The 26,801-nt window shown below is 30.9% G+C and overlaps 1 protein-coding gene across 2 annotated transcripts in view; it reads right to left on the bottom strand.

Moving 5' to 3' along the window:
- LOC118183978 (protein arginine methyltransferase NDUFAF7, mitochondrial-like) overlaps nucleotides 1-26,801 on the bottom strand; it is a 48,705-nt gene that overhangs the window by 16,909 nt on the left and 4,995 nt on the right. The window contains exons 2-7 of one of the 2 annotated variants that reach the window (XM_035353607.2): nucleotides 24,109-24,263; nucleotides 19,553-19,630; nucleotides 15,852-15,962; nucleotides 10,157-10,474; nucleotides 6,203-6,319; nucleotides 181-324 (exon numbers count right to left, since the gene is read on the bottom strand). In XM_035353607.2, coding sequence (XP_035209498.1) covers nucleotides 181-324; nucleotides 6,203-6,319; nucleotides 10,157-10,474; nucleotides 15,852-15,962; nucleotides 19,553-19,630; nucleotides 24,109-24,263 — 923 coding nt within the window. The remainder of the gene's footprint in view (nucleotides 1-180; nucleotides 325-6,202; nucleotides 6,320-10,156; nucleotides 10,475-15,851; nucleotides 15,963-19,552; nucleotides 19,631-24,108; nucleotides 24,264-26,801) is intronic. The other variant, XM_035353608.2, reaches the window with a different exon arrangement.

The following is a 26,801-nucleotide window of genomic DNA, read 5'->3' as shown; positions in this document are numbered from 1 at the left end:
CTCATTATTGTTTTTTGGACATATTTAATTTTTGAACGCAATTTCAGACAGTCTGGAATCGCAGAACGGGTTACCTGGATTTTTGTACTTATACAACTTTATTACAAACTGGTCTTCAAATCAGTCTACCATTGCCTTCCCCAGCCCCCACCTCCAGCTAAATAAAAGCATTTTACATACCCTAAATGTGTCTGTTTTCGTTCCATCATGGCCATAATCTATCAATAATGAGTAGCCACCTTCCTTTTCAATTCTTGCTGCAATTTCTTGAATTAATACTCCACTCTCAGGACTCACTTCTAAACTAGTTCTTGTTTCGCCAGCCTGAAAATTTAGAAAGAATGGCTTAACCTTCATCTATTATTGTATTGGTGATGAGTAACGAAAGCTCAAAATAAACTACATAAGTTTTTTCTTCTTTCCAAAGCAGGCTGTCATTGAATTGTTGATTCTGAAAACAGCAGAGGTCTAAAGCAAATAATATACACATAAGAAAAGTTTTTTTAAGTTCATTTTTTAAGCAAATTTTAGTTAAATATCTAAAATGAAAAACAAAATCACGATGCTGTTAACCATGATGGGTTTTAAATTGTTAAAGAGAAATTTAAATGAATGGAATGTAATCATTCTTACATATGCCATTTCTACTAAGCTATCCCTTCTTTTGTTCTTTGAAATTCCATTAATTTCTAATAAATTATTAATTGGAGGTACATTATTTTCAGTCACATATGACCATGCATTGTAGTGACAGTTAACTGAATTCCTCAGGGTCAACTAAAATTCAGCTTTTAATTTTTCTGACATTCCCAGTTCAAACATAAGAAGTAGCTATAAAATTAAGTGTAAGTAACTTGATAATTTTATGAACTAACTACAAAATAAAAAGCAGCAAAAATTTGATTTATCTTGCTTCTTATATAGTGAAACAACTAAAAAAGATGGGAAACATCATCTAAACTATTCATAAAAATTGGTAGGGTTTTTAATAAGAAATATCATACTGTGAAAAAAATTAATTGTGCAAAAGAAATTTACAACAGTACATCATTCATAATGCAGGTATTATATTCCAAAATAAAAATGACAAATTCGGAATATCATGAGAATGATAAAAGTATTTAATAAATATAATTATTTATTATAATGCACAGTGATATAATGTAATGACTAAACCCATTCCAGAATGCTACTTTTTAAAGTTGGAATTTTGATTAAAAAAATTTAAAAAAAGAAAAAAGGTAGGCAGGCTAATTAGGTCTAGAGGCGTACACAAGTAAAATTTTGTGAAGATAGCACTTATCGTTTTAATTCTGTGGGTGTGCTCGGACCGGGCACACTGATTGAATAGAGCTTCGAAAAGAGTGCTGAAAAGAGCATTCTTGTGAAGCACATCAAAGAGCAAGAGTTTTTGTCTGCAATTAAAAAATACTAGATTTTGAATGACGTAGCAGATTTAGCATTACCCTGGGTGTGCCACGGGGAGATCTGCTTCTCTACACCCTCTAAAAAGCTCTTTTTTGGTTATATGATGATTACATGCGTATGAATGAGAAAAAAAAGTAACTTGGGTATATGATATTTACATTATTTACATTTCATATTTACACTTTAGTCTATTTTTTTCATGGTGGTACTTTTCGAAGAAAGTGACATCACCTGTGAAAAAGCACAACTCAATATTGCATTTTTTGCACATGTACCGGGATCCGTATCAGATTCATTATCTGAAAGCAATTCGTGTAGCAATTTCAGTGCTTTAGAAAGGGTCAGCCCTCTCCAAACGGATGTTTGGAAAATAATTAAAAATCAGAAAAAATAAACTAATATTATATCTACAATTAGAAATGATAAACTATAAAATAAAATTAAATAAACGTCTACAAGTCAAAACTATTAAACATAGCGCTAGACAAACTTTGAACGAAAGTGAAAGAGAAAAAGAGAACTTCTCTAGTGAAAAACCAAACAGCTAACTGATAAAATTGCCCTTGACCTTCAGAAAATCACCCCAACAATTTGTTAGTTGATAACCAAATCTCCTTCGTTACCCCCCCCCCCAAAAAAAAAGAGAGAGAAAAGAAGAAAGAGAAAAACAGGAAATAAAACACAGATGTGAACCCACCTTTCTGTAGTCAATGAACTGACCAATGAGATGCGGAGAAACAAAGAATACTGTCTGTCAGTTGTCTTAGCTTCTCAGTGAGCCCGGTCTGGGAACACATGAGGTTCGCCGCTCGATTTTAAGCAAGATTTCAAGGTAAAAATTTAAGACTAATACAGAATAAGGAGATTAGCATACAGCCAAAAAAAAAAATAACACAGAAATTTCTTTTCAAACAATTCCTTTTGTACCCTAAAAAAAATCTGGACAATTTTTTTGAAAAATGAGGGTCTTAAAAAACTATAAACATGGCTAAAATATATGGACAGGTTTGTGCTCAGCTGCCATCTACTTTAAATGAAGAAGGTTCAGGGTAACCTATAAATCTTTTTTCATTCAATTTTTCTGTGCATACAAAAGGAAATTTTTCAGTGTGCCACAAAGGATTAAACTACACTACTTATTTTGAGAGGCAATAAATAACACTTTTACAGAAAGAGAAAGAATAAGTATGCTTAGGTTTTTATGGCCCACTAACAGGCAGAAAAGATAGATAATGGTTACAGAGGAAATGATAGGTAAGTAGAACACTTTGAGCAAGGGAAAAAAATGAAGAATTTCTTTTTAATAATTTGAGAGGACTTTTTTTAATGCTTTCTGGACTTAAGATTTCCCCTGACATCTGAAATTACAAAAAATGTTATCTTCCTCAACTTTCAAGGAATTTCTGAGTAAGAAGTCCCGTTTTATTTTTTAGCACATTTAATTATTACTGTATAATTTACAAGAGAAAAAATTTTTTAACATATATCCTTTAACACTCTTTCTAAAACACAGAAAACTTTCCTTTCTAGGCACTGTAATCGATGTGATGTAGCAGGCTTACATTCAAACCATTTAAATTTCTTTTTAATAATTTCAAATTAAAAATCTCTCACTGTAACATCCTATTGATGGAAGATTTCAGGAGGTTTAAAAAAAATTATTATTGATTTCGAACAAACTTCATTTGGAAGACTATTTTCATCTGTCCAATGGTGCAAATAATAATTTCACTGTTTCACAAAGATGCATGTAGAAAATCTATTTATTATATTATTGCTTTAACATTAAAGAAATCAATTATACTGAATTTTGGAAAAAATGTGCTGTGACATACAACATTGTCATAATAGATATGTATTGGTGCAACAAAGAACAAGCAAAGAAATAAAATCAAAATAAACTGAAATGCAGTTAAATAATAACACACAATAATAAAATAAAATGCAAATTAAATAAAAACACATGAAAACAATTTTATCCTAATTAGTTAAAGTCTAAACTTACAAAATTTTTATTTTGTATCAGGTTCAGCAACAGCATTTTATAAATTTAAATTAACTTTCTGTACTGGTGGAATGATAGAACATGCATGATTTGCATTTTTATTTTTATTTTATTTATTTATTTATTTTTTTCCAGAATCAATGTTAAGAATATTCTTAATACATATCAGGAAAGATTAATCATTTGGTTTTTTGAACAGAAGTATTCTTAAATATAATCACACAGAAGGCTGCAGAATGCTCGTCATTTAAAATGCAATATTACACAAGAAAATTTTTAAAAAAAATAATATGCATTAATAGCATGAACATTTCATAGTTATAAAAGAAATTAAAACACTTTCTTTTTATCAGCCAGATAGATATATGATAAAACTTAATAAATATATGTTCTAAATCTACATTTATATATTTAAATAGTACATGTATAATATAGTAATATGTTATTTTTTCAAATTTTAACATATCTCACTTTTTTTAAATAATACTTGAATCTCTCCTAAATTTTCACTTAATATTTTTAAAAATATTTAATCAAATCAGACATGCATATGCCAATTAATTCACGTTAATTTAGACTAAGTTACAGGAAATAAAACACCTAATTGTAATTTTACATGATTTTGATGTCGTTCAAGAGGGAAAAAAATGGACTGGATTCGGGAAAACGCCCATTTCTTTCTTACTCAGTATGGTAACGCGAGGGCAGATGGTCTTGCAGAAAAGTAGGCAGGACACTAAAACTTCACCAATGGTTTTACAGGTATAGGCCACACTGAACTTACTAGACAGGTCTCTTCCAATTTTGACGGAGGACACATAGGAGGAGGATAGGTGAGTTTGGAAAACAAAGGAAGCAAAAATCAAAGAGAGAAGAATGCAGGTCCATGGATTGGAGATTGGATAGTTTTGATGGCAAGGGTGTGGAAATAATAATAATAATAATAATAATAATAATAATAATAATAATAATAATAAAAGGCAAGTTGGCCTGTACAGCCTGGCCATATTAAAGAATAAAAAAACTGCAGAATTTAGCTAATGAATCAGGAGTAAAGATAATAACAAAAAGGATAGCACAGAGACTGGCTATTCAAATATAAAAGTGGTCACAATAGCTCTCCTTCTACTAAATGCAATGTGCAATCTCAAAATACACACATTGCATAGGGTACTGTATATAGTGAGTAAATAGTGATTCATGAGCACATCATGCTGTTCAACCTACAATTATTACAATTATTACAAGTACAATTTCTGCAATTATTATATTTCCGACATCAATTATAATTAAAGGTTTTCCATATATAATGTCTCTGGTAAAACATCACTTTCTATTTTTGATACACACCATCTGAGCAAAACTAAAAGATCATAATACATGACTTATTTAACATATTATTGAAGGTTTTAAAGCAAGAAGAATCAGCATAATATTCATAAATTTGCAGGACTATTGTTAAAGGTTTAAATATAGGACCTCCTTCTTCAGCTGAAGAAGTGCAAGTAATGAACCAGATGCCAATGATAAGGCAATAAGAATGAGAGGAAGGAAATCAAGCTATTGATGCCATCCATTGACAAAAATTGATGACAATTACAAAATAATTTCCTCAAAAGCTGAGGGTACACACGGAGTGGAATTGGGATCATTAACTAGGACTGAAAGATGTTAATGAATGTGAAACACCTCTATGCATATGCCACATGTTCCTTAGCGTGAAACTTTAAAACTCTCTTAGTTTCATCAATGTAAATTAAACTACATTGGGAAGGAATCCTGTACATATCCAAGGAGTTCATTTCAGGAATAGGGGTCCTTAAGTAAGGAACTCCAGATTTTATTAACAGAAGAGAAAATGACCCAAAAGCTAAATTTTTGTAAAATACATGCAATTTTATAGCTAATGAATCGAAAGAAAGGAAAGGCAACAGAATTATTATTATCTCCAAAAACAAGAAGGGGCTTTTTGATGTGTTAAGAACAGAATGTTTTAACTGCTTGGTCAATAATGTTAGGTGAAAAGACTCTGTCAATAGCAAGTGCTTTTAATTAATTTAGTTCTTGATCAAGTGCCGATTTTGATGAGCAAACTTGAAGTGCACAAAAAACGAAGGAATAAAATGAAGCTAACTTCTGTTTAGTCGAATGACATGATTTGGAGTGTGGCTGAAGGCAAACAGATGAAGGTTTGCAGTAAGCAGTAGTATTGAAGTTGGGCATGTTGTGTGTGACCAAGATACTACGGAACAGATGAGAAATGGATGTCCCAATTTCAAAAGTGAACTGAATAACAGGATCAATATAATTCATTATTGAAAGAACCTTTATTTAAATCACCTTTATTACTATCAAACAGAATACAGATTTTTAACTCAAATTTTTATTTGAAATACACAATCAGTATTGATTTATGGAAATGTCTTTGTTTTAGTGTCTAAATTTTAATATATCATTTAGATATTTTAATATAAGGTTCAATACACAGACGCTTATTTAGCTAAGCACATAATTATAAATTAATAGTCAAGTAAAATTTTTTATGTAATTTATTTTTTAAAGAAAGCAGTTATTTATAATTAGCTTCCTATTTTTTTATATGAACCAGTTAACTTTTCTCATAGCCTTTCCCAGAAGATTTTATCATGTAAAAACACAATTTGGCATATATATTCCTACTCTCTAATTTACCAAACTAAATGGAAAGAAAAGAACCATCACTCCTGCATGCAAATTAGAAGTTAACCAGCACTAGCACAAAACACTCACGTCTATGAAAAACTGACTGGCCGGCGTCGGCCCACGTGAAAGAACGTAACGCAGATGATGTTCACCCGGTCCCTCGTCTAAGTCGATCAGCACTTCCCTCCAGCCTTCATTTGTTTTCTTTACATTTCACCAATGAAAAGAAATTAATCATCAGAACCAAATTAGTACATCAGAACAATATTTCTATTATTTCATGTAAATGTTCATCCTTGGCATAACACTGAAACATAAGTGTTGCAATTAAAAACATTAACAATTATTTATCTATAATGTCTATGAAGAAAACTGGAAAATACAGCATCACATACAGGGTAATCAAAAAGCTAGTAATATTTAAAAATTTATACTCCAGTGACATTCCAATTAATACAGAAATAACAAAGCCAATAACAAAAAAATGCATAAATCCTGGGGAAATTTGACTATTCTAATTTTTTTAATTTACATAGAAAGCATAAAAACACACAGAACAGTTTTTTTAAATTAGAATGATTTCCAATTAATATGGTTTCATATGCGGCAAAATAACTGACCAAAAAATAATATACACCTACGCACTGCCTGAAAATGAACTAAGAATTATAAACTCCATTAATTAGCTTTCGTGTGATGATTACTGACATGTGCCACAAGATGGCACTTTTTAAGATGGCCACCGATGCTAAGATAATCTCTCTGTATTTTGACATCAGTCAACCCATAAACAAAAATCATTAGCCCAGAGATCTGAATACCCATTCATGGGTCTGGATAACAAGCAACAGATTAATACTATACTTTCTGCAAAAAACTGAAAGTGACAAGAGAAGTAAAGCAATGTGATGCACTATTCTGTGTGAATGTCACAAAATTTAGCAATTTCTATCTTTAAGAACATCAAGCTGAGAATAATGCTAAGACAATGGTTTTCAAACTGAAGTCAAGAATACTGCAAATGCAATGGTTCTCAAACTGTGACATGCATATTCCCAGTAACACGTGGGTGACTTAAAGGGGGTAGACAAACAACTCTCAAGAAAGAAATATTTTTACTTCTTTTTTCCTAAATCATAAAAGTACCATTTTTTCTAACTGTAAAAGATTCCAGGGTACTTTTCCATTTCGCCGGCGCAAATCTCACCAAGCAGACTTTATTGGCGATAACATACAGTATACATATAAAGATCAATAAATGTCAGTTCTAAGCACTTTTTCTATTTTGAAGGCATAAACATTTTAATATCCTTTAAAATTTTGCAAAAAACCAATATATAAAGACAATAAATCTGTAAAAAGATATTAATTTAAGAATTTACTATGCTTTCATGGTTCAACAACATCTTTTCATATCATGTGACCCCAAGTGATCTGATCTTATGTAAACTACACTACATAAATCTAATTCTCTCAGTAATTATCTACATTAATTTCAAGTTAAATTTTAATTTGGAATACAAGTTTAAATGCAAGAATTATTTTAATTTGTACGAATAGCTTACTCAGAAGTGTTGTAAAACCCTAGTGCTTTACTTCGCTAGTGCCTTCTCATTAGAATTGATGAATTTAACGCTTGACTTTGCCTTTTCTATATTTTATTTTCGCCTTCGGGTGAGCAGTGTGATTGCATCCTAATTGACTTCATTAACATGAATGGCCTTATGGCATAAAATTTAACTATCTTGTAAAAATTCTACGCAATTAATTGTATGCCAGTATTGAAAGAAACAACTAATCTGATAGAAATGGCTGCAAATTGTTTTGAAAATGAGGCATAAGAGGTTACCAGCGAGGATATTATGTTTGGCATCAACTGTACCATTATTGGCGACTTTAACGCCTGCGCTGGCAAAACAGAAAAGTACCGATTCCAGTTTGAAAATTCAAATTAACAGGCTTTGCCATTCAAATCTTTCAAATTCTAATTAAAAAATAATTTTAAACATTTTAATTTAAAACTTTGGAAAGATTAGTTTACTGATGTCCAATCAGAAGTGTTGATGTTAAAAAAGGGGGGGGAGATATAATTTCAGTAGATTTGAAACACCAATATTACCTTGTTCGAGTGCTATTTAGCATTTATATGTGTTAAATTTTGGAATAATCCTCCCCCTTCTACGTAAACAATGTAAAAAAATATGAACTGTTATTAAAATATATTTTGGGAAAATATGCTGGGAAAATGAATTTCAAGATCCAGAAGTTTCAATTGTGTACTTCATTTGTAGGTTCCAGATAAAACATTTTTATAAACTGTGTACTTATTGTTTGCTTTTCAATAAATACAGATCTGAATGCCTTAATTGCATAAAAGTTTTCTCTTTTTCTTGTTATCATTATTCTTGTATGATGGATTCAAGAACTTCTCTTCAGATTTGAAAAATTTAGGATTTGTCCCATCCCTGCACGAGTCAGACAAATCCTAAATTACTTTAAGGGAAAAAAAAAAAAAAAAAATCACAAAAATTTGTTCAAAATATTTTCACTGTGATATCAGGTTTATGACACTATTCTCAATTATGCATTCACGTCAGAATGATTCTTTGTCCATCATTTACTGGATTTAATTTGGAACTGAATTTCTGTTGAAAGTTTCAACTGCATAACAAGGTATGAAAAACCTATCAAGCTCCATCTCAAAGACACACTATGAGCATTTATATCTTTTCAGCTCCAGATCTATTATTGAAATTTTTGATTAGAAAGTCTCAGCTCATGTTTATATTTTCCCTTCTTTGAATGCAATAATGAAAAAAGTAAGACTTTCATGTGGAGAGTTTACAATAAAATTTCACTTCTTATTTTACATCATTAACAGGTCATCGTGATTCTCAATAAACAATAAAGGATAATGTTAAGGCAATAACAATTCAATCACTTAAACAGTTGATAAGTTATGGCTCTTGAAATTTCCCACAGGAAATTTCATTCACTAATCTAGTGAATATATATATATATACATAAAAGAGGGAAAGAAAAAAAAGGACAAATATGAATTTATACATTTCTGTATTAACTTTGTTTCCATAGTCACTAAAGTAAATTTTTAAAAAAGTATTTACTAATTTTAGGATTCCCTGTATACAAAGTACTTTCTCTGCTTCCATTCTATACATTAAAATTTTAGCAACGACTTACTCTAACTTCTTTCAGTATTAAAATTTTGAAATTAATTACATCAATAATGTTGCAGATCTTGCATTTTCAAACATTCATAAAAATGCATTGATGAAATTCAAAGCACTTTAAAATTAGCAAATTACATCAGTAAAGAAATTTAATAATGAGAGAAACATATACTGGTTTTTATTACATGATAAAAGAGAATTTACTTTTACTTACTGTTTTAAAACAAAATACAGGTTTGCCCATACTTAAGTATTGCTGCCAATCATAAAACTGTTGGCAAGCACTGTGATTCAGCACCAGTTATGAATAAGCGTAACATAACAACACAGTCAGCCATATGTGCCCTTATTTGATGTAACCCAACAGATTCTTGATAAGCCATATTTTATTTTTATAAATCAACTGTTATTGCCGTATTCTTAATTTGAATTTTGAAAAAAAAATTATTAAAATTTTGAACCTACCATTTACAGAACAGCAAGGAGTAGATTATTTTCTAAGTTATGGGATCCTGACATAAAAAAATAAAATGTAAATATTAATTAACAGGAGGGGGGAAAAAGAGATTTTTAAAATATTACTTTCAGTATCATATTTTTTATAGACATTTGAATTAATTTTTTATTTCAAATTTTTGTTATTCTAGATATTCCTTTCAAAAGGAATATAAATTACAGATTCAAAAGCGAGCTTAAAAGTAATCGACATAGAGATTACATTGCTACAGGTTGTACTACAACGATAAGATGCTGTTAGACAACCCTGTATAACCACCGGTTTACTTTAAAAAATTTGCCTCAAGCTATAAAGACAAGTTAAAACCTTATTAATGTGAATAATCAAACTAACCTGAAGTTTGTGGATTGGAAAAGCATCAAACAACTCATATGCGACTACGCATGAAAATCCCTCTGGCACATCCTCCAGATTGCGATACCATGAAACAGGAACACCATGTTTAGTAATATTATGTTTGTACATCATCTCATCATTGTCATGGTTTGTGTGCAAATGCAAATGTCGCCTCGAGTCATCAGCTTCCAACACATCTTTCACGACGCTAACTGTACCACAAAGTTTCAGCTCCTGAAGCTGGCTCAAATGAGGGCTGACTTCAACAAGATGCAAGGAAACAACTTCCCTCGCATCATTATTTTGAGAAAATACCTAAAAAAAAAAAAATTACAAACAATGTATGTATATAAATTGCTATGAATTATGTAACTTATCTTAACAGTTTTAGGATTGATTTTGTTTGATCATTCCAGGAGAGCTACAAGATGAGCTGTAGATGCAATTATTACTAAAACAGCTCAAAATATCATCTGAATTTGTTTATTATATTAAAAAAAAAAAAACTTATAAAAAGAAACATTATTAAATATTACAATTTTCCCAGTGCACTTGCAAAATGCATCTTCTAAGATTTCATTTTATGACTTATTTAGAAAGGTACTAGCTAAAATTCCCCCCCCCCAAAAAAAAAACTAAAAAAAGTTAAATTGTAACTTAATTTAACAAATTTGAGCAATTTTTAAGAAATCAGACCATTTTTTTATATATAACGCATTTGCTAACAATGATGGGAACGTGAAGAATGAATAGTGAAGAATTAAATCTTTTGATTTAAATTATATATTTATGACGTGATACATTTAAATCAAAAGATTTAATTCTTCACTGTTCGTTGTCCCACAATTTTAAGTACTGATGAGATTCAATCGAAAGTCAAAGAAATTTTAAATGAATATACTGTAATCTTCAGACACTAGAAAGATTGAAAGACCTTCTGAGGAGGGGGTGGAGATGATGTTACCATGCATGGTGCACTGATTAGAAGTGTTCCCACTTAACATTTCCACTTTCAAAAGCAATGTTTTTCGTTTTTTATATCCACATTCAACAGCTTAAAATCATTAATTAAAAAAAATTAAAGTACATTATTACAGTGAAATGCAGCAATTAAGTAAAATTAACATTTTTAGTTAACATAAGTCTTTGTAATGTACAACTAAAAATAAAATTATGAGCTGCTCAAATGAAAATTATATTAGCACATTCACAAATTTTCAAGAACTCTATAACTGCTTCTTGAACTACCATTTCATTACATTAATCATCTATAAATCATGTTTCTGAAATCATGCTGCAGCATTTCCCATACAGATTTTTTTTAACGTATGCATGTATGATTACATTCCTCTGTAATGGTCTGATGAGGAAAACAAAAATTAAGACACTATTTGAGGTGTGCATGCTTATACAGTCAAAAGTCGTTAATCCGGACTCGTCGCGACTTCGGATTATAGATCATCAGTTTAAATCTCGTAAAATGGCATGCAGAAATTCTAAAATTAAAAATATGAAACTGTAATTTATGAAATAAAGAACAATTATGATCTAAAGGGTATCAAAATTTACACACACACACACACACACAAAAAAAAAAAAAAAAAAAAAAAAAAAAAAAAAAAAAAAAGGCTTAATATTTATTTGTTTACTTTATTAACATTTCTTTCAATGTAAGCTGTTTAAGTTGCTTCTTTTTATGTGATAATACTTTCTCTTTAATTCTATAAACTGACATAATTTCTTGTTCAGTTACAAAGTTCCGCTGTTCAAGTCCCATAATTGCTGTGCCAAGAATACCGACTAACTTGTCAATCGAAATTTTTTCATTTTCACTAACATCTCTGTCACCTTCTTCATACCTTTATCCATTTTTTGCAGCAATTCCACTTTTTGTTTGATGGACATTGAAACATACTTTCATTTTGTAGATCTTTTGGGAGCTCCAGCATGCAAAATTCTATTTGACATAATCAAAAGTTCAAGTTTACTTTTATAAAATTGCTCTTACAATCTGAAAAATGTAATAAGCCAGATCCAGTTCGAAGATTAAGGAACAACGCAATCATCAACATTAACTGAAATAGATAATTAGATAATTTTAGCTTATACCGTCCGTCATACATTAAACGCGCACGCAAAAACGTATTCTGCGCTTGTGCACAAGCACAGTCGTAAAGGTCTTACGCACACGCGTAAACACCTATGCGCATGTGTCAATGCGCCGCATGCGCAGAAAGTTTTTAGCTTTGAGGTCCGGATTATAGATCATTCCGGATTATGGGTGTCCGAATTAACGACTTTTGACTGTATCTTCAAAACTACAAGTGTTAAAATCAATTTAAATATGTCATTACATAGAAGAAAGAGCAAATTAACAAATATGGAAAAAATATGATTGACTGGACAAAGTGAATGCACGACCACATTATGAGTGGCAATGTCCTCAGTGTGTTCAAGTGGGTTTTGCTGTATTTTATTTTATTTTGGGAAGCTAATGGTCTTGCGATTCATAGAAATTTGATGAATGTAGTCAGGCTGTGTACCAATAGAATTTACTGTTAAGCAGCATAAGAGAATACAAGATTCAGAAGCAGTCTATATTTGTATGGTTCACAGTAATTGTAAATAGACAGTCAAGATTTATTCTAGCATCCATACACATTCATCCAACTGTTAATTTAGGAGATTTGAAGATGTTCTTGTTTATAGTGCATAGATGAAATATTCTGAGCCTACTTTATTGATTGATGAAGAGTTTACTGTAGCTACAGATGTTCCTATTATTATAATGGGAGATTTCAATGTAGACATTAAACGAAATGAAAAGGATTTGATTTTATAAAACATCAATGTAATCTCAATATGGTGCCACGTAATGATCCAAGTACACTTGGCAATTCATTTATAGATTTAACATTTACTAGGAATATAACTGCAGACATCTTAAATTATGTATCTTAGTTCTTAAATCACTAACCAATTTTACACAGGTTCATTTTGAATGAATAAAATAAGAAATAAAAAATAAAACATATGTGTGTGTAAAATCTTTTATTTATTTTATTTGTTTTAAAACATTCTCATACTTCCATTAGTAATGCTATGCAATAAACATCAGCAGCTCTTTAAAATACAATTATTATAATTTGTGCTACCATCTATTTGCACTATAAATATGATAATGCAGTACTCTGGCAATGCTTCTATGATGACCATCAGGTCCAGGTCTGCATTATTAGCATAATTTCCAAATGTTACTTTGCTGTAACTTGCAATAAGTTTATTTCTGCTAGTTTTCATTATTTATTCTCCTTATCTTTTAGTTTGCATCTATAAGGAGTATGCAGAGAGAAAATTGAGATGATAAAAACAATGGTACCAAATTTTCATAGAAAAAGTTTTACAAAAAGTTAAACCATTTTTTAATGGGCAAATAGAAATGATACACACTGGTGAAACATTTAAAGATCTCAAACTTTCATATTTTCAGCAGCAGTACAATTCAGCAAAGAAGCAAATTACTTTTTTTTTAGGGGGGGGGGTTGAGGAAGGGACTAAATAATAGTTTTTAATGTAGTGTAACTCATATAAAGCAATAAATGTTATTTATTTGCAATATGTTATTAATTTACAACATGTAATAGTTTCCCAGCTTAATAATTTTCCTACATTCACCCTTTCTTCTATCCCATTGAAATACATGACTTTTTTTGGTTAAACAGTAGTGTTATTCAATGTAGTGTACACCACATAGAATACTAAGAATTTATACATCATTTTCTTCGCAGTAATATATATATATATATATATATATTTTTTTTTTGTATTTCCTTGCTAAAGTAGCCACCACATTATGTCTTGGTGATATTGTATATTTACACAGTACCGGTAGTGAAGTATCGTTGATTTACCGCGCGATGCCATCAGCTCAGGTGAAATAGTGCCTGATTGGAGCATAAAATTGATGGATCATGTTAGGATGTAGTCCAAGAGAATAGAAGCATTAAGACGAAAAAGAAGGTGGTAACCATTTATTCCCGTGCAATGTCTATAGCATTTGAATGCGAATATATTTACACATTATAGACTGGCCGATTATATTTACCAGGTTTGGAAACTAAGAATGGTGGCCATTGTAACAAGAATGTAACTTTTTTCTTTAATACGTCAGTGATGAACTCTTAATACTTATGTATGGAAAAGGTTTTCTTTTTTTTTTCCTCTTGTATACAAAGAATAGGTATATTGCCAGTGATGGAATAATATCACATATATTTCTTCACTACTATCTGACATTGTTATTTTGAGTAACTTGTTTTAAAAACCTAATTTTATATTATGTATCTTGAATTTTAAAAAATATACTAAAATACATGAACACCCAAATTTTGCCAGACTGCAACAGTGTGCATTTAAAAAACATTTCTATCACTGCCTCTGTGACATTGCAATTGAAGACTTGTGTTAAAGCCTACTAGTCAAAAAGTTCAATATACAATCAACAGGATATAAAATGTTGAATTTCTGGGGATTAATTCTTCAACTAGTACATATATTGTAATTGTAATCTGAAGCTTTGAGACTGTAGTTGGTTTATTTTTTTAACTTACAGGGTTACGAATAGACATCTTGTGGTTTCTTTGTGGCGAAAGACATCAAAATAAACTAAATAAGACATTTAAAATGATACACTAGATCATAAATATTTTTTAAAAAATTAAATTTTAAGGTTATCATGAGTCACTCTTAAAAAATACGAAGCAAATTTATTATTTGAATGAAAAGTTGGAAGTTTAATAATATGAACAAATTTAAAATAAATAACAAAAATCAACAGTACTTTTTTTTAACTCTATGATGGTTGATTTCTTTTCTTCTGTTTTAAATGTAACAAGGTCTGAGATTTTGCTCATCAATAAAAGCTTCACTACAGTAATTCTAATCTGATGAAATTCTTGAAGTAAAAAGAAGTATTGGAAAAAGGAGACTTTGGAAGTGAAAACATTTTTTTTTTTTCCCCTGTTCCTTTTTTTCCCCTTGAATTCAAATAGATAAACCATTTTCTAACTAGTACATTATTTACATAAATATTCGTTGAACATATTATAAATTAGAGTAGCAAGAAGAATTTAAAAAAATATTCCATTTATTATAAGGTCATTAATAGGTCGCACAGTAATAAATATTGCACCTAAAATTAGTAAATCTCTTAAGCCGACATTCGCATCAGTAATTAAAAATTTAACTCATATGCATCATAGAGTTACAAGAGGGAAGTTTAAGGTCTGTTCATGTAGGTGCCACTTAGTGTCAACAAGAACAGAGGAGCAAAATCTAGCTACATGGTGGCAACCCTAACCTTATTTAAAACTTCACAGGGAAAAAAATTAAATTGTAATATAATGTATCTCATAATATATGTAATGTCTAATGTGTGCAAATCTCTAATGTTTCTTGAAGTGAAAACAGATTTCTGTATACCTGGAGAGACTGTTTGCACCATGTACACAGTGATCTTTTTTCACTTCAGAAAATATCAGAGAACAGTTCAAATCCAATATCGTGCACGTTAAACACTGCATGGCTGCTCATCGTGCAATATAAACAGGCTACTGTATCTGACAAACATTTGACAGCTATAAAAGGCACTAACTCAATTTGTTTAAAAATAAGTTTCTGCAATTAAAATTACCCTTAACAGTTCATCTGATAATGCACCTCTGTTTGGTCCTATTTCTACTATATACCATGGTTTTGGTTTCCCGGCTCTGATCCATTCATTTAAGCACCACTCAGCAATAACCTAAAAGAGAAATGGGAATATTGTAAATAACTACTATATTTCTGTAAAAGAACAGATATTTATACATTCATTGCCATAAAAATTTTCATATCAAGAAAAAGTTAACAGAATAATTTAACATATATATGAATGAAAAATTGAAATAAGTATATGATTACAAAATAAAAGCAAAAGGATCATTTACTATAGAAAAAACAAATGAATGGAGGTTCTAATACCCTGTTAAGAGATGGCTAGTGTAAATACCCAATATAATACAGGCAGTTAATGGGGCCTGCCTGTTGTGTACCTGTAGTTTTTCCTAGGTTGTCCAATTTGGCCTCCCAAGTGATCCCAGACATGTCTGATCAGTGACGAATCTGGATCAGGCAGGCCACAGAAGGATGGTAATGAGGCAGAGGCATTCTAGTGACAGGGTCAGAAGCACATGCATTCTAGTGCTGTATATTGCTGAACACTGCTTAAAAATGCCTCCTGGAAGCCCTGCCATTAGTGGTAACATGTGGCTGAAAGTACCACTGGGTCGTGGATCAATATAAGCAATGGCACTCCTTAACATAACCCAAGCTACAAGCTGTGGGAGCAGTGTGCTGCTGTAAAACAAAGGCAGAATTAAGGCATTCACAAAGGGACTTCTATAAGTACACATGGCTTTGATCACTGTCCAAACTGAATAATGATTCATTGCTGAAAATACCTGGTTCCATTCAGTTATGGTCCATTCCCACTGAGCATGACACCATTCCAAATGGAGGAAACACTTTCAATAGACTTTTTTATTTTAACTCTAGGAGCATTTACTTCTTTAAAAAATGCAAGACATGGGTTCCATTAATCAAGGATTCTAGAGGATAAACATTTCTTTAAAGATAGCCAGCATGTACATACACATTTCAAAATTTTTCCTTATTTCAGTATTATGCAGCTGTTGAAATTGTTTCAACTTTTTTTTTTTTTTTTTCTGTTAGAACTCCTTTAAGATAATAATAAATATCAACAATGTGTTCATTCACACTTATTGGTAAAGTTGCTGCTCCGTTTTCAGCGGTTAAATTTAAGAGGTGACAGATGCGCCTCATAATTTACAAATCTGAAGTTTTCTTTTTTAAAATGCTTCCAACACCAGTCTTCAAACCTACCATTATTGGGGCATTATTGGCATTAAGTGATAAACAAATACAGTCAAAAGTCATTAATTCGGACACCCATAATTCGGAATGATCTATAATCCGGACCTCAAAGCTAAAAACTTTCTGCGCATGCTCCGCGTTGACACATGCGCATAGGCATTTACGCGTGCGCGTAAGACCTCTTACGACTGCGCATTTGCGTGTGCGCAAGCGCAGAATACGTTTTCACGTGCGCGTCTTATGTATAACGGATGGTGTAAGCTAAAATTCTATAATTATCTATTTCAGTTAATGTTGATGATTGCGTTGTTCCTTAATTTTCGAATCGGATCCGGCTTATTATTTTTTGCAGACTGTAAGAGCAATACTAAAAAAGTAAACTTGAACTTTCGATTATGTCAAATAGAATTTTTGATTCTGGAGCTCCCAAAGGATCGTACAAAACGAAAGTATGTTTCGATGTCCATCAAACAAAAAGTGGAATTGCTGCAAAAAATGGATAAAGGTATGAAGAAGGTGACAGAGATGTTAGTGAAAATGAAAAAATTTCGATTGACAAGTTAGTCGGTATTCTTGGCACAGCAATTATGGGACTTGAACAGCGGAACTTTGTAACTGAACAAGAAATTATGTCAGTTTATAGAATTAAAGAGAAAGTATTATCACATAAAACGAAGCAAATTAAACAACTTACATTAAAAGAAATGTTTAATAAAGTAAACAAATAAATATTAAGCTTTTTTTTTGTAAATTTTGATACCTTTTAGATCATAATTGTTCCTTATTTTATAAATTACGGTTTCATATTTTTAATTTTAGAATTTCTGCATGCCATCCTACGCAATTTAAACTGATGATCTATAATCCGGAAAAATCGATAATCCGGAATCGCCGAAGTCCCGACGAGTCCGGATTAACGACTTTTGACTGTACTATCTAGAGGAATTGCATCTCCTTTTAAAGTTTTAATTATTAACTGCGCCATATTAAAGCCTGTTGAATGTGGTTCTAAAGTGGGGACGGAAAGTAAACTACACTCAATTTCTGAAACACTGGAGGGGAAAAAAAAAAAAAAAAAATATATATATATATATATAGTTTTGAATCGGTATTATTACTTCCATCCATACACAGGCAGAATTGAACTGTTTTAATGCACTTAATAACTGAAGATTTATTTTTTTGTACCCATATTTTTAACAAGTGCATCCATTTTGGTCCTTGCACTTAAGTATTTCTTAGCAATTTCACTATTGGGAAACATTTTTCTAAATACACGATCTGATGCATTCAGTGGTATTATTGGTGTATTATTGCGGTAATTGGTATGTCGTGCTCCAGCAAAAAGGCGGAGAACATGCATTTGGCATTAATAACTTTTGGTCCTTTGAAAGAAAATTTTTAGTTTTTGTTTCTTTTTTTAAATAGAATTCATGTCGTCCTTGTGTTTCTTGTACGCATATGTTTGAGAGCATCGGCCCTTCCACAAAGAGAAATTAAAACAATTGCAATGACAAATGCTACACATTGCAAATGTATTACATTTCCTTGAAATAATAGAAGGAAAGTCAACTGTGTATGATTTTTGAAAAATTCATGTGCATTTTACCTTTTTCGCAGACTAACTAAAACAAAAGACTGTAATTTCTTAAAGTATTTCTCAAAAGCATGAGCACCCATACTGCTTAGTGACAAGGTGAATGAAATAATGGCCTTGATCTTGGTTTGTGGTCATTGGCTAATACTATATGCCACATGACATGCATTGGCGCTCGATACTATCTGGAGAACTGGAATACGACATTTTTGATCACATGTGCTCTCACTCACAAAGACGAAGCACACCATAATTTCTCAATGACCAAAAGACTTTTGTTTTCTTTTAGATATTATTTAGAGAAAAACAAAGCAAAGCACAAAATGACTTTTTTTTTGGTACAAATAACGAATTATTAAGCCAAGATACACAAAAATCGTGAGAAATTTTAAGAATAAGAAAAAGTTGGCAGAAATCTGTTGAAAATCAGGTAGGCGGTAGAACTGTCAGAAATCTTCCGCCTAAATGGGTAGAGCTGGCAGCTCAGCAAATTAATGTATTTCAAGAAGTTAAAGTTTAACTAACAGTTAAAAATAAATTATTCGGGAACTATATAAACATATTAATAAATATGATAAATTGCAAGCTTATTATTTAGTGTATTAAACTTCTATAACTCAACTAGTCGTGTCTATGCATTTTTAAAAATAATTTAATTTCCAATATTTTTTAAAATAATTTAATTTCCAAAAAGCATTGCACAATCTCAGCAAGTACCAGTATTCTAAAAGTATGGTAAGTTCTCAAGTTCAGAACAATTCAAATTGTTACATAATTCTATTAAAACAACAGTTTTTCTTCTCCCAAAATTTTACATTTTTATAGAATAATCCATTTAAGAAAATCACGAGAATGATACTCACATCTCCAAACAGCTGGAAAATTTCAGGAGATTTGATAACTCCGGAGCTGCCGATGACATCCCGATGCATGTAATATCCCTATAATTATAAATTAAAAAAAAAAAAAAAAAATATGAAATAGTATATACATTTGAAGATTTTGATATGATTGAATGAAACTGAATAATAAACAGACAACATTAAATAAAAATTAGGCAAAGATAAAGCAATTATTGTTTTATTTTGCAACACAACTAAAACTTTGAGAAATAATGAGCAGCAAAGTTAAATTAATCAACTCATGAAATTAATCAAAAACTTCACTGTATGCTGTAAGTCCTGTTTAGTTGTACTAACAGTTATTTTAATTTCTGAGCCTTTCCTGAATTCTCTTATTTTTCCTTGACACAATGCAAATTAAGAATATGAATGAGAATATTTAAATTTTTGAAACAAAAAGGTTGATTTTTCAAGTGAAGTTCACGTTTGTTGTTTTGTACTCCAGTTCTTAATCTTAGCAGTGGCTACACATTCTGTCCTTCTAGTTAGTATATCGCCGATATAGGCTTCTGATTCAGCCTGTTAGACTGAATTAAATTGTGTAATGTAGCACTACAACCTTACCTTTTACTATTATTGTTTAAGCTCTTACCGCAAGTGGACGGTGTTTTAGTTATACGTACGTAAGACTGTGAGATCTGTTACTTATTTATCATAAAATAAAAGGGTTGTAGGGGCATCAGGATTTTTTTGGAAGCAGGAAAGATAAAAAATATGCAATGGCCTTAGCTGAAAATCGAACCACGGACCTCTGAAATACCGATCCAGCGTGTAGAACCGTTACACCATGAAGGTGGGAGAAATACCTTATACACTCCTCCTTTTAAAGGGCGACTAGTTTTTTAGGGGACCCAATCACCAAATCCTGGGTGAAGAGAATCATCATCCAACACCCTTTTAGTTGACCACCCAGCATAAGATACTAATACAGTCAAAAGTCGTTAATTCGGACACCCATAATCCGGAATGATCAATAATCCGGACCTCAATGCTACAAACTTTCTATGCATGCGTTGCGTTGACGCATGTGCGTAAGACCTTTACAGCTGCGAATATGCATGTGCGCATGTGCATAATACGTCTACGCATGTGCGTTTAATGTATAACAGATGGTATAAGCTAAGCTAAAATTATCTAATTCAGTTAATGTTGCAGATTGCGTTGTTCCTTAATCTTCGAATTGGATACGGCTTATTATTTTTTTGCAGACTGTTAGAGCAATTTTATCAAAGTAAGCTTGAACTTTCGATTATGTAAAATTGAATTTCCGATATATATTTACTAATATGTAAAGGATCTACAAAGCGAAAGTATGTTTCGAAGTCCATTAAACAAAAAGTGGAATTGCTGCAAAAATGGATAAAGGCATATCCTTCGTTTCTCTAACCATTCCAAATGAACTGAAAGTTGATCTGCCAGCACTATCCTTATCTTCAGGACAGATGTTTTTATTTCATTTGGCTTATAATTCCTTACTAAATGTTTCATCTCGATGTACTCCGTGTTACTTTCATCTCGATGTACTCCGTGTTTGATATGATTTAAATCAAATTCCTCATCATTATAATTCGCTTCCGATAGTGAAGAAAGTGACACAGAGGTTATTGAAAATGAAAAAATTTTGATTGACAAATTAGTCGGTATTCTCGACACAGCAATTATAGGACTTGAACAGCGGAACTTTATAACTGAAGAAGAAATTATGTCTGTTTAGAGAATTAAAGAGAAAGTATTATCACATAAAACGAAGCAACTTAAACAACTTACATTGAAAGAAATGTTTAATAAAGTAAACAAATAAATATTAAGCTTTCTTTTTGTAAATCTTTTTGTAAATTTTGATACCCTTTAGATCATAATTGTTCTTTATTTCATAAATTACGGTTTCATATCTTTAATTTTATAATTTCTGCATGCCATCTTACCAGATTTAAACTGATGATCTATAATCCGGAAAAATCGATAATATGGAAACGCCGAAGTCCCGACGAGTCCGGATTAACGACTTTTGACTGTATTTTTATATTGTTATAGCTACAGTTCACACATATAGTCATTGCTATATAACTAATTTAAGTTTCACTTTCTATATGGTTTAACTAGCTTCATTCGTATACTTGCAATAACTTTTTTGCTAATTTATAAATGTAAGATATAAAATATAAAAGAAAATTACTAACAAATTATAAACTTAATTCAGCAATAGTCCCTTTCAATACTAACTTTAATTTAGCAACATCGCCTTCTAACTTTGCAAGTACGTAATTAATCATTTTGTTGCTTTCATTTATTGTCTAAAGATACACAAAATTGTGGGGTGCTTATAGCACCCATAGGTATTGTGAAAATCAAGAATAGATGTCCCAAGAAATTAATGATGTATGATTGAATGTATGAAGAATAAATTATGTAGTGGGCTCAGCGCAATAGTCCTCTTCATTCTAACTTTAATTTAGCAACATCGCCTTCTAACTTCGCAAGTACATAATTAATCACTTTGCTGCTTTCATTTATTATCTAAAGATGTGATACAAGTACACAAAATTGTGGGGTGCTTATAGCACCCAAAGATATTGTGAAAATCAAGAATAGATGTCTTAAGAAATTAATGATGTATGATTGAAGAACAAATTATGTGTGTGCTCAGCACATTTGTCTGCAAGTCCATCATTCTATCTATGCAACAGTTTCAAGCTATCTTTTAAAATCAAGTTATCTACAGTTAAATCTTTACACGCACACAGACATGCTATAAGTATGCATTTTGTGCACGATATGAGATCTCTTTACCATCTGTAAATTTAAACAGATTTTGAAACTTAATTTAAATTCTTATCAATAATAGCAAAATAACACAATTATTTAGCAATAAACTTATTTAGTAATTTTGAACAGATAAATATGGTTATTATATTCGTATATAAAACTATATTATAGATCAATTTAAATAGTTTCATCACATTTAGTTTCATTTTATACTTGCAACAATCTTCTTTGGTAATACGTTCAAATGCATAATTTTTTGCACTTGCTAAGACATCTGCTCTTACATCTATGACTTTTGATACAATTTGAAATAAAATTTCAATTCATAATACCAATAAAAATAGAAAATCCACATAAGGCAAAGAGAAAAGAGGAAGGGAGAAAAAAAAAAAAAAAAAAAAAAAAAAAAAAAAACAGTTATTAATTCAAACAGCCCAAAATGGATTTTTTTGGCCTAAGAATATTAGGTACTTTTCCGTTTTGCCGGCACAAGTGATAAAGCCGCCAATAATGGTACAACTGATGCCAAATGGAATGTCCTTGCTAGTAACCTTTTACGCCTCAATTTCAAAACAACTCACAGCCATTTCTTATCAGATTGTTTCTTTCACTACTGGCATACAATTATATAGAATTTTTACCAGATATTTCAATTTTATGTCCTAAGGCCATTTGCGGTAATTAAGTCAATTAGAATACAATCACAGTGCTCACTCGAAGCCGACAATATAGAAAAGTCAAAGTCAAGGGTTAAATTCATCAATTCTAATGAGAATGCGCTAGTGAAGTAAAGCACTGCGGTTTTATATAATTTCTGAGTAAGCTATTTGTACGAATTGAAATAATTCTTTCATTTAACTTGAATTCCAAATTGAGATTTAACTTGAAATTAACGCAGATAATTACTGAGAGAATTAGATTTTTGTATCGCAGTTTACGTGAGATGAGATCACTTGGGGTCACATGATATGAACCTGCGAATCAGGATGTTGAACCATAAAAGCATAGTAAATTCTTAAATTAATGTCTTTTTACAAATTTATTGTCTTTATTTACAAGATCTTTACAAAATTCTAAACGATTTTAAAATGTTTATGCCTTAAAAATAAAAATTTCTTAAGAATTAACATTTTTTATGTGTATACTGTATTTTGTCGCCAATAAAGTCTGGTTGGCGAGATTTGCGCCGACGAAATGGAAAAGTACCGAATATTATTTAGAAAGTCTAGTTTTTGCATATGGAACAGCATTTCTGGTTAACCTTGCTTTGTCAACACTCAATATTTCATAGTCAATTATAGACAAATGTTACAAGCATTTGGTTGGTTTTGGTTGTCAGAGAGTGAAATTGGCATACTGTTCCTTTGTTCACTTTGAATATCAATCATACCTCTTGTGAATAAACAGCAAAAAAGTTTTTTTAATATCTACTGGTGGCTCATCTTTCGCTTTGAGGAACTGCATAATGGCCACACCTTACATCTTACGAAATTCTAGATTGGCAAAACACCAAATGCATTATAGCTGAAAGAACAGCATTGCTAATCAATAATATACAAGTATAAATGTAATAGGTAACAAATAGGCTTTAGATTAATAAATCTAACAGGCTTTAACTATACTACCCATAAAGTGATAGATCAACTGCAGTATAGCAACTCAACACCTTTTAGCACCTTGATAGTTTCTGAAAATGTTACATAAAATAAGTATTCAAATTAAATTTTATACATACAAATCTATTCACTTACAGACATTGGATTGATGCACACTTCTTTCATGTATTCTGCAACAGTTACTGGACCAGTAGCAGAGATTCTGCTTTTCATTTGCTGAACAAGTTTTGTTTCTTTTGTTTTTGCCTGTGCTTTGGCTGAGAATCTTCTTTGGTCTTTAATATTAGCATCTGAAAAAAACATTGATAAGTAATTATACTTCATTTAGTACATGCATTTACAAAAGTACACTGTAATCTAATTCAGTGGTCTCAAACTCTAATTGCATCTCTGTGAAATTAAGAAAAACCACATACAATTTAGAATTCTGGGAGAATTTTTTAAAACTGTTTATTGATATTTTGATCAACCTGCATCTCCTTCATTGATTTCTCAACATTACAGAATAATAAAAGAGAAATTAATTTTCATGTTAGAATTACTAAATTAGATTACAGTGAGGAACACCTGTTGAATTGCTAAGCATGTTGGCATGTGGTTGCAATTACTAATAACTTTAATCAAAGGTTGCCATGTAAACATAACAAAACTTTAGAAACAAAAGTACATAAATGGATTAAATTTATAGTAAACTATAAACTATGATGTTACAACCAAATGGAGAAATTAGTCTATCACTTTTGTTCAATAGTTGACATGGTCAGTCTCATCTCATATAACGTTGTTTTAACTGACCAGTTATGATTTAAAACTCCTTTTTCACCATAATTCGAAGTAGCTGTAGAGTATTTAAGCTGAGGGTTTAAATGAGGGTAGCTTCTGACAGATTCGCATGCAGTTCTTATCCTATCGCCAGTTCTGCCAAAGTTTATTCTTGCTTTAGCCATTGTAGTGCCTTCTATTAAATTTCAAGAGTTAATAAAAAGGTCATTTTAAACTACATATGACTTGATATAAGACATTTTGATTTAGATTACAGTAAAGACTCGCTTGGCAGTCCAGTAGGGTCTGAAGGATTAAGCTTTTATACCAAGTAAACCCCTAAAGTATACCATGATATTCTTATACTTTTCTCATTGGATTGACTTTTTGTACATATGTAGCCTTAAAAATGGCGAATTCATGTTTCCAATTACAAGGGGAGTTAGAAACATGAATGGGCTAGAGGCACTTAACAATGGGACTTGAAAGGGCCAGTTGTATCTGCATTCAACTTTCTGGAGTGTCCTGGACTGAAAGTAAAACAGTTTACAAAAAAGATACCCCAGGATTTTGAGGTATCACCTTACAAAAGTTATGTTGACATTTTATTTCTAAGATTACCTTGCCAAGATATTTTAAGATTACTTTGTTAAGATTTCCTTACTAATTTTGCCTTTTAAAAGTAATATAGTATTTAGTTTTCATCAATTTTGTCTAGTCATCCTCCTCAAAACGCTTTAGTATTGTAAGACAAAAATTATTAATCAACAATAAATAATTTATCTCTTATTGTAAAAACAATGAGAGGAAACAAATTTAAATAGCTTTACTTGGAGATATTACAGATTTGTACATTAATACCAATACAGAGTCTAAAGTCTATGTCAGAAAATGTTATATGAATTACAAATACTGAAATAGAACTGCAAACAGAATATTACATCTTTGCTCACAGTATTTATAAACAGAACTGCAAACAGAACATTACATCTTTGCTTACAGCATTTATAACTCTTGAATCTTTCAACTAATTATAATGATACAGACAAGATACTATTAAATACTGCTATATTATTTCATAATGAACTACAGCTTTCTTAATTTTGTATGAAGATTTGCATGTATACATATATACAATTAAAAAGACACAGGAATTAATAAATAAAAATATTAAATTTGGAACTACTCTTATATGTGCCCTCAGGTCACCAAATTTCTCACCAAACCTCCCCGCTGCCATATTACTATCTAAATTTTTTGTGTACATTTCGAACTTTAAAATGTCGTTGATCTTTACAATATGGTAACTGGTAGTTTGGCGACATTTTGGAGGCGATAAAGGTTACTACCTGGCACTTTGGTAATAATGTGAGCAGTACTCAGTTCCGATTACGCAATATTTTGTGTGAGGGAAATGAGAGATCATGGGATATGTCATGTGATATTAATGGACGAATTACGGTTCTTTAATCGGAAAAGGGGGGAAATCGGGGAAAAATCTGGAAATTTTGTATTTGGCTTTATTCTGTGTTGTGTGAAACAGTGTTCGTGAATTTTTGGATCCCATGGCCGTAACTAAAGTGAATTCGAAATGGGTCTTTATGTATGTATTAATTTAATGTATGTGCTCATTTATATTTTAAGTAGTGTTTTTGAATTTAATTATATTTTAATTAAATGATAGTTATTTTGTGAATTTTATGTTTGTAGGAATTTGGTATACGTTTTAGTTGAAGTAAACGTGCATGGAAATAATTTAAATATCTGACAATAAGTATTTGTAATGGTTGCGGTATGAATTCGTTGGTGACGTGTATAATGTAACAGATGATTTAGAGGTAAAAGTTTTTGGATCTTTTATTTATTTTATATGTGGAAATATTCATTACTTTTTCGCGATCAGGTAATTTCATATATGTTCTTTTTACCGGGTTTAAAGATTGAGAAAATTGCCATGTATTTTCGTGAAATTTTTCTAATTTATGAGAAAAAAGCAGTGTAAATGGATATAGTGAAGAGTGTGCGCAATGCTATTTTTGTGCAATTCTGGGATGTTTTTTTAAGTA

The sequence above is a fragment of the Stegodyphus dumicola genome, chromosome 1 (assembly GCF_044657685.1).
Source record: "Stegodyphus dumicola isolate Sdum_Otavi_A_Nest chromosome 1, ASM4465768v1".
Classification (NCBI taxonomy): domain Eukaryota; kingdom Metazoa; phylum Arthropoda; class Arachnida; order Araneae; family Eresidae; genus Stegodyphus; species Stegodyphus dumicola.
This window is presented reverse-complemented; position numbering and strand designations above follow the sequence as displayed.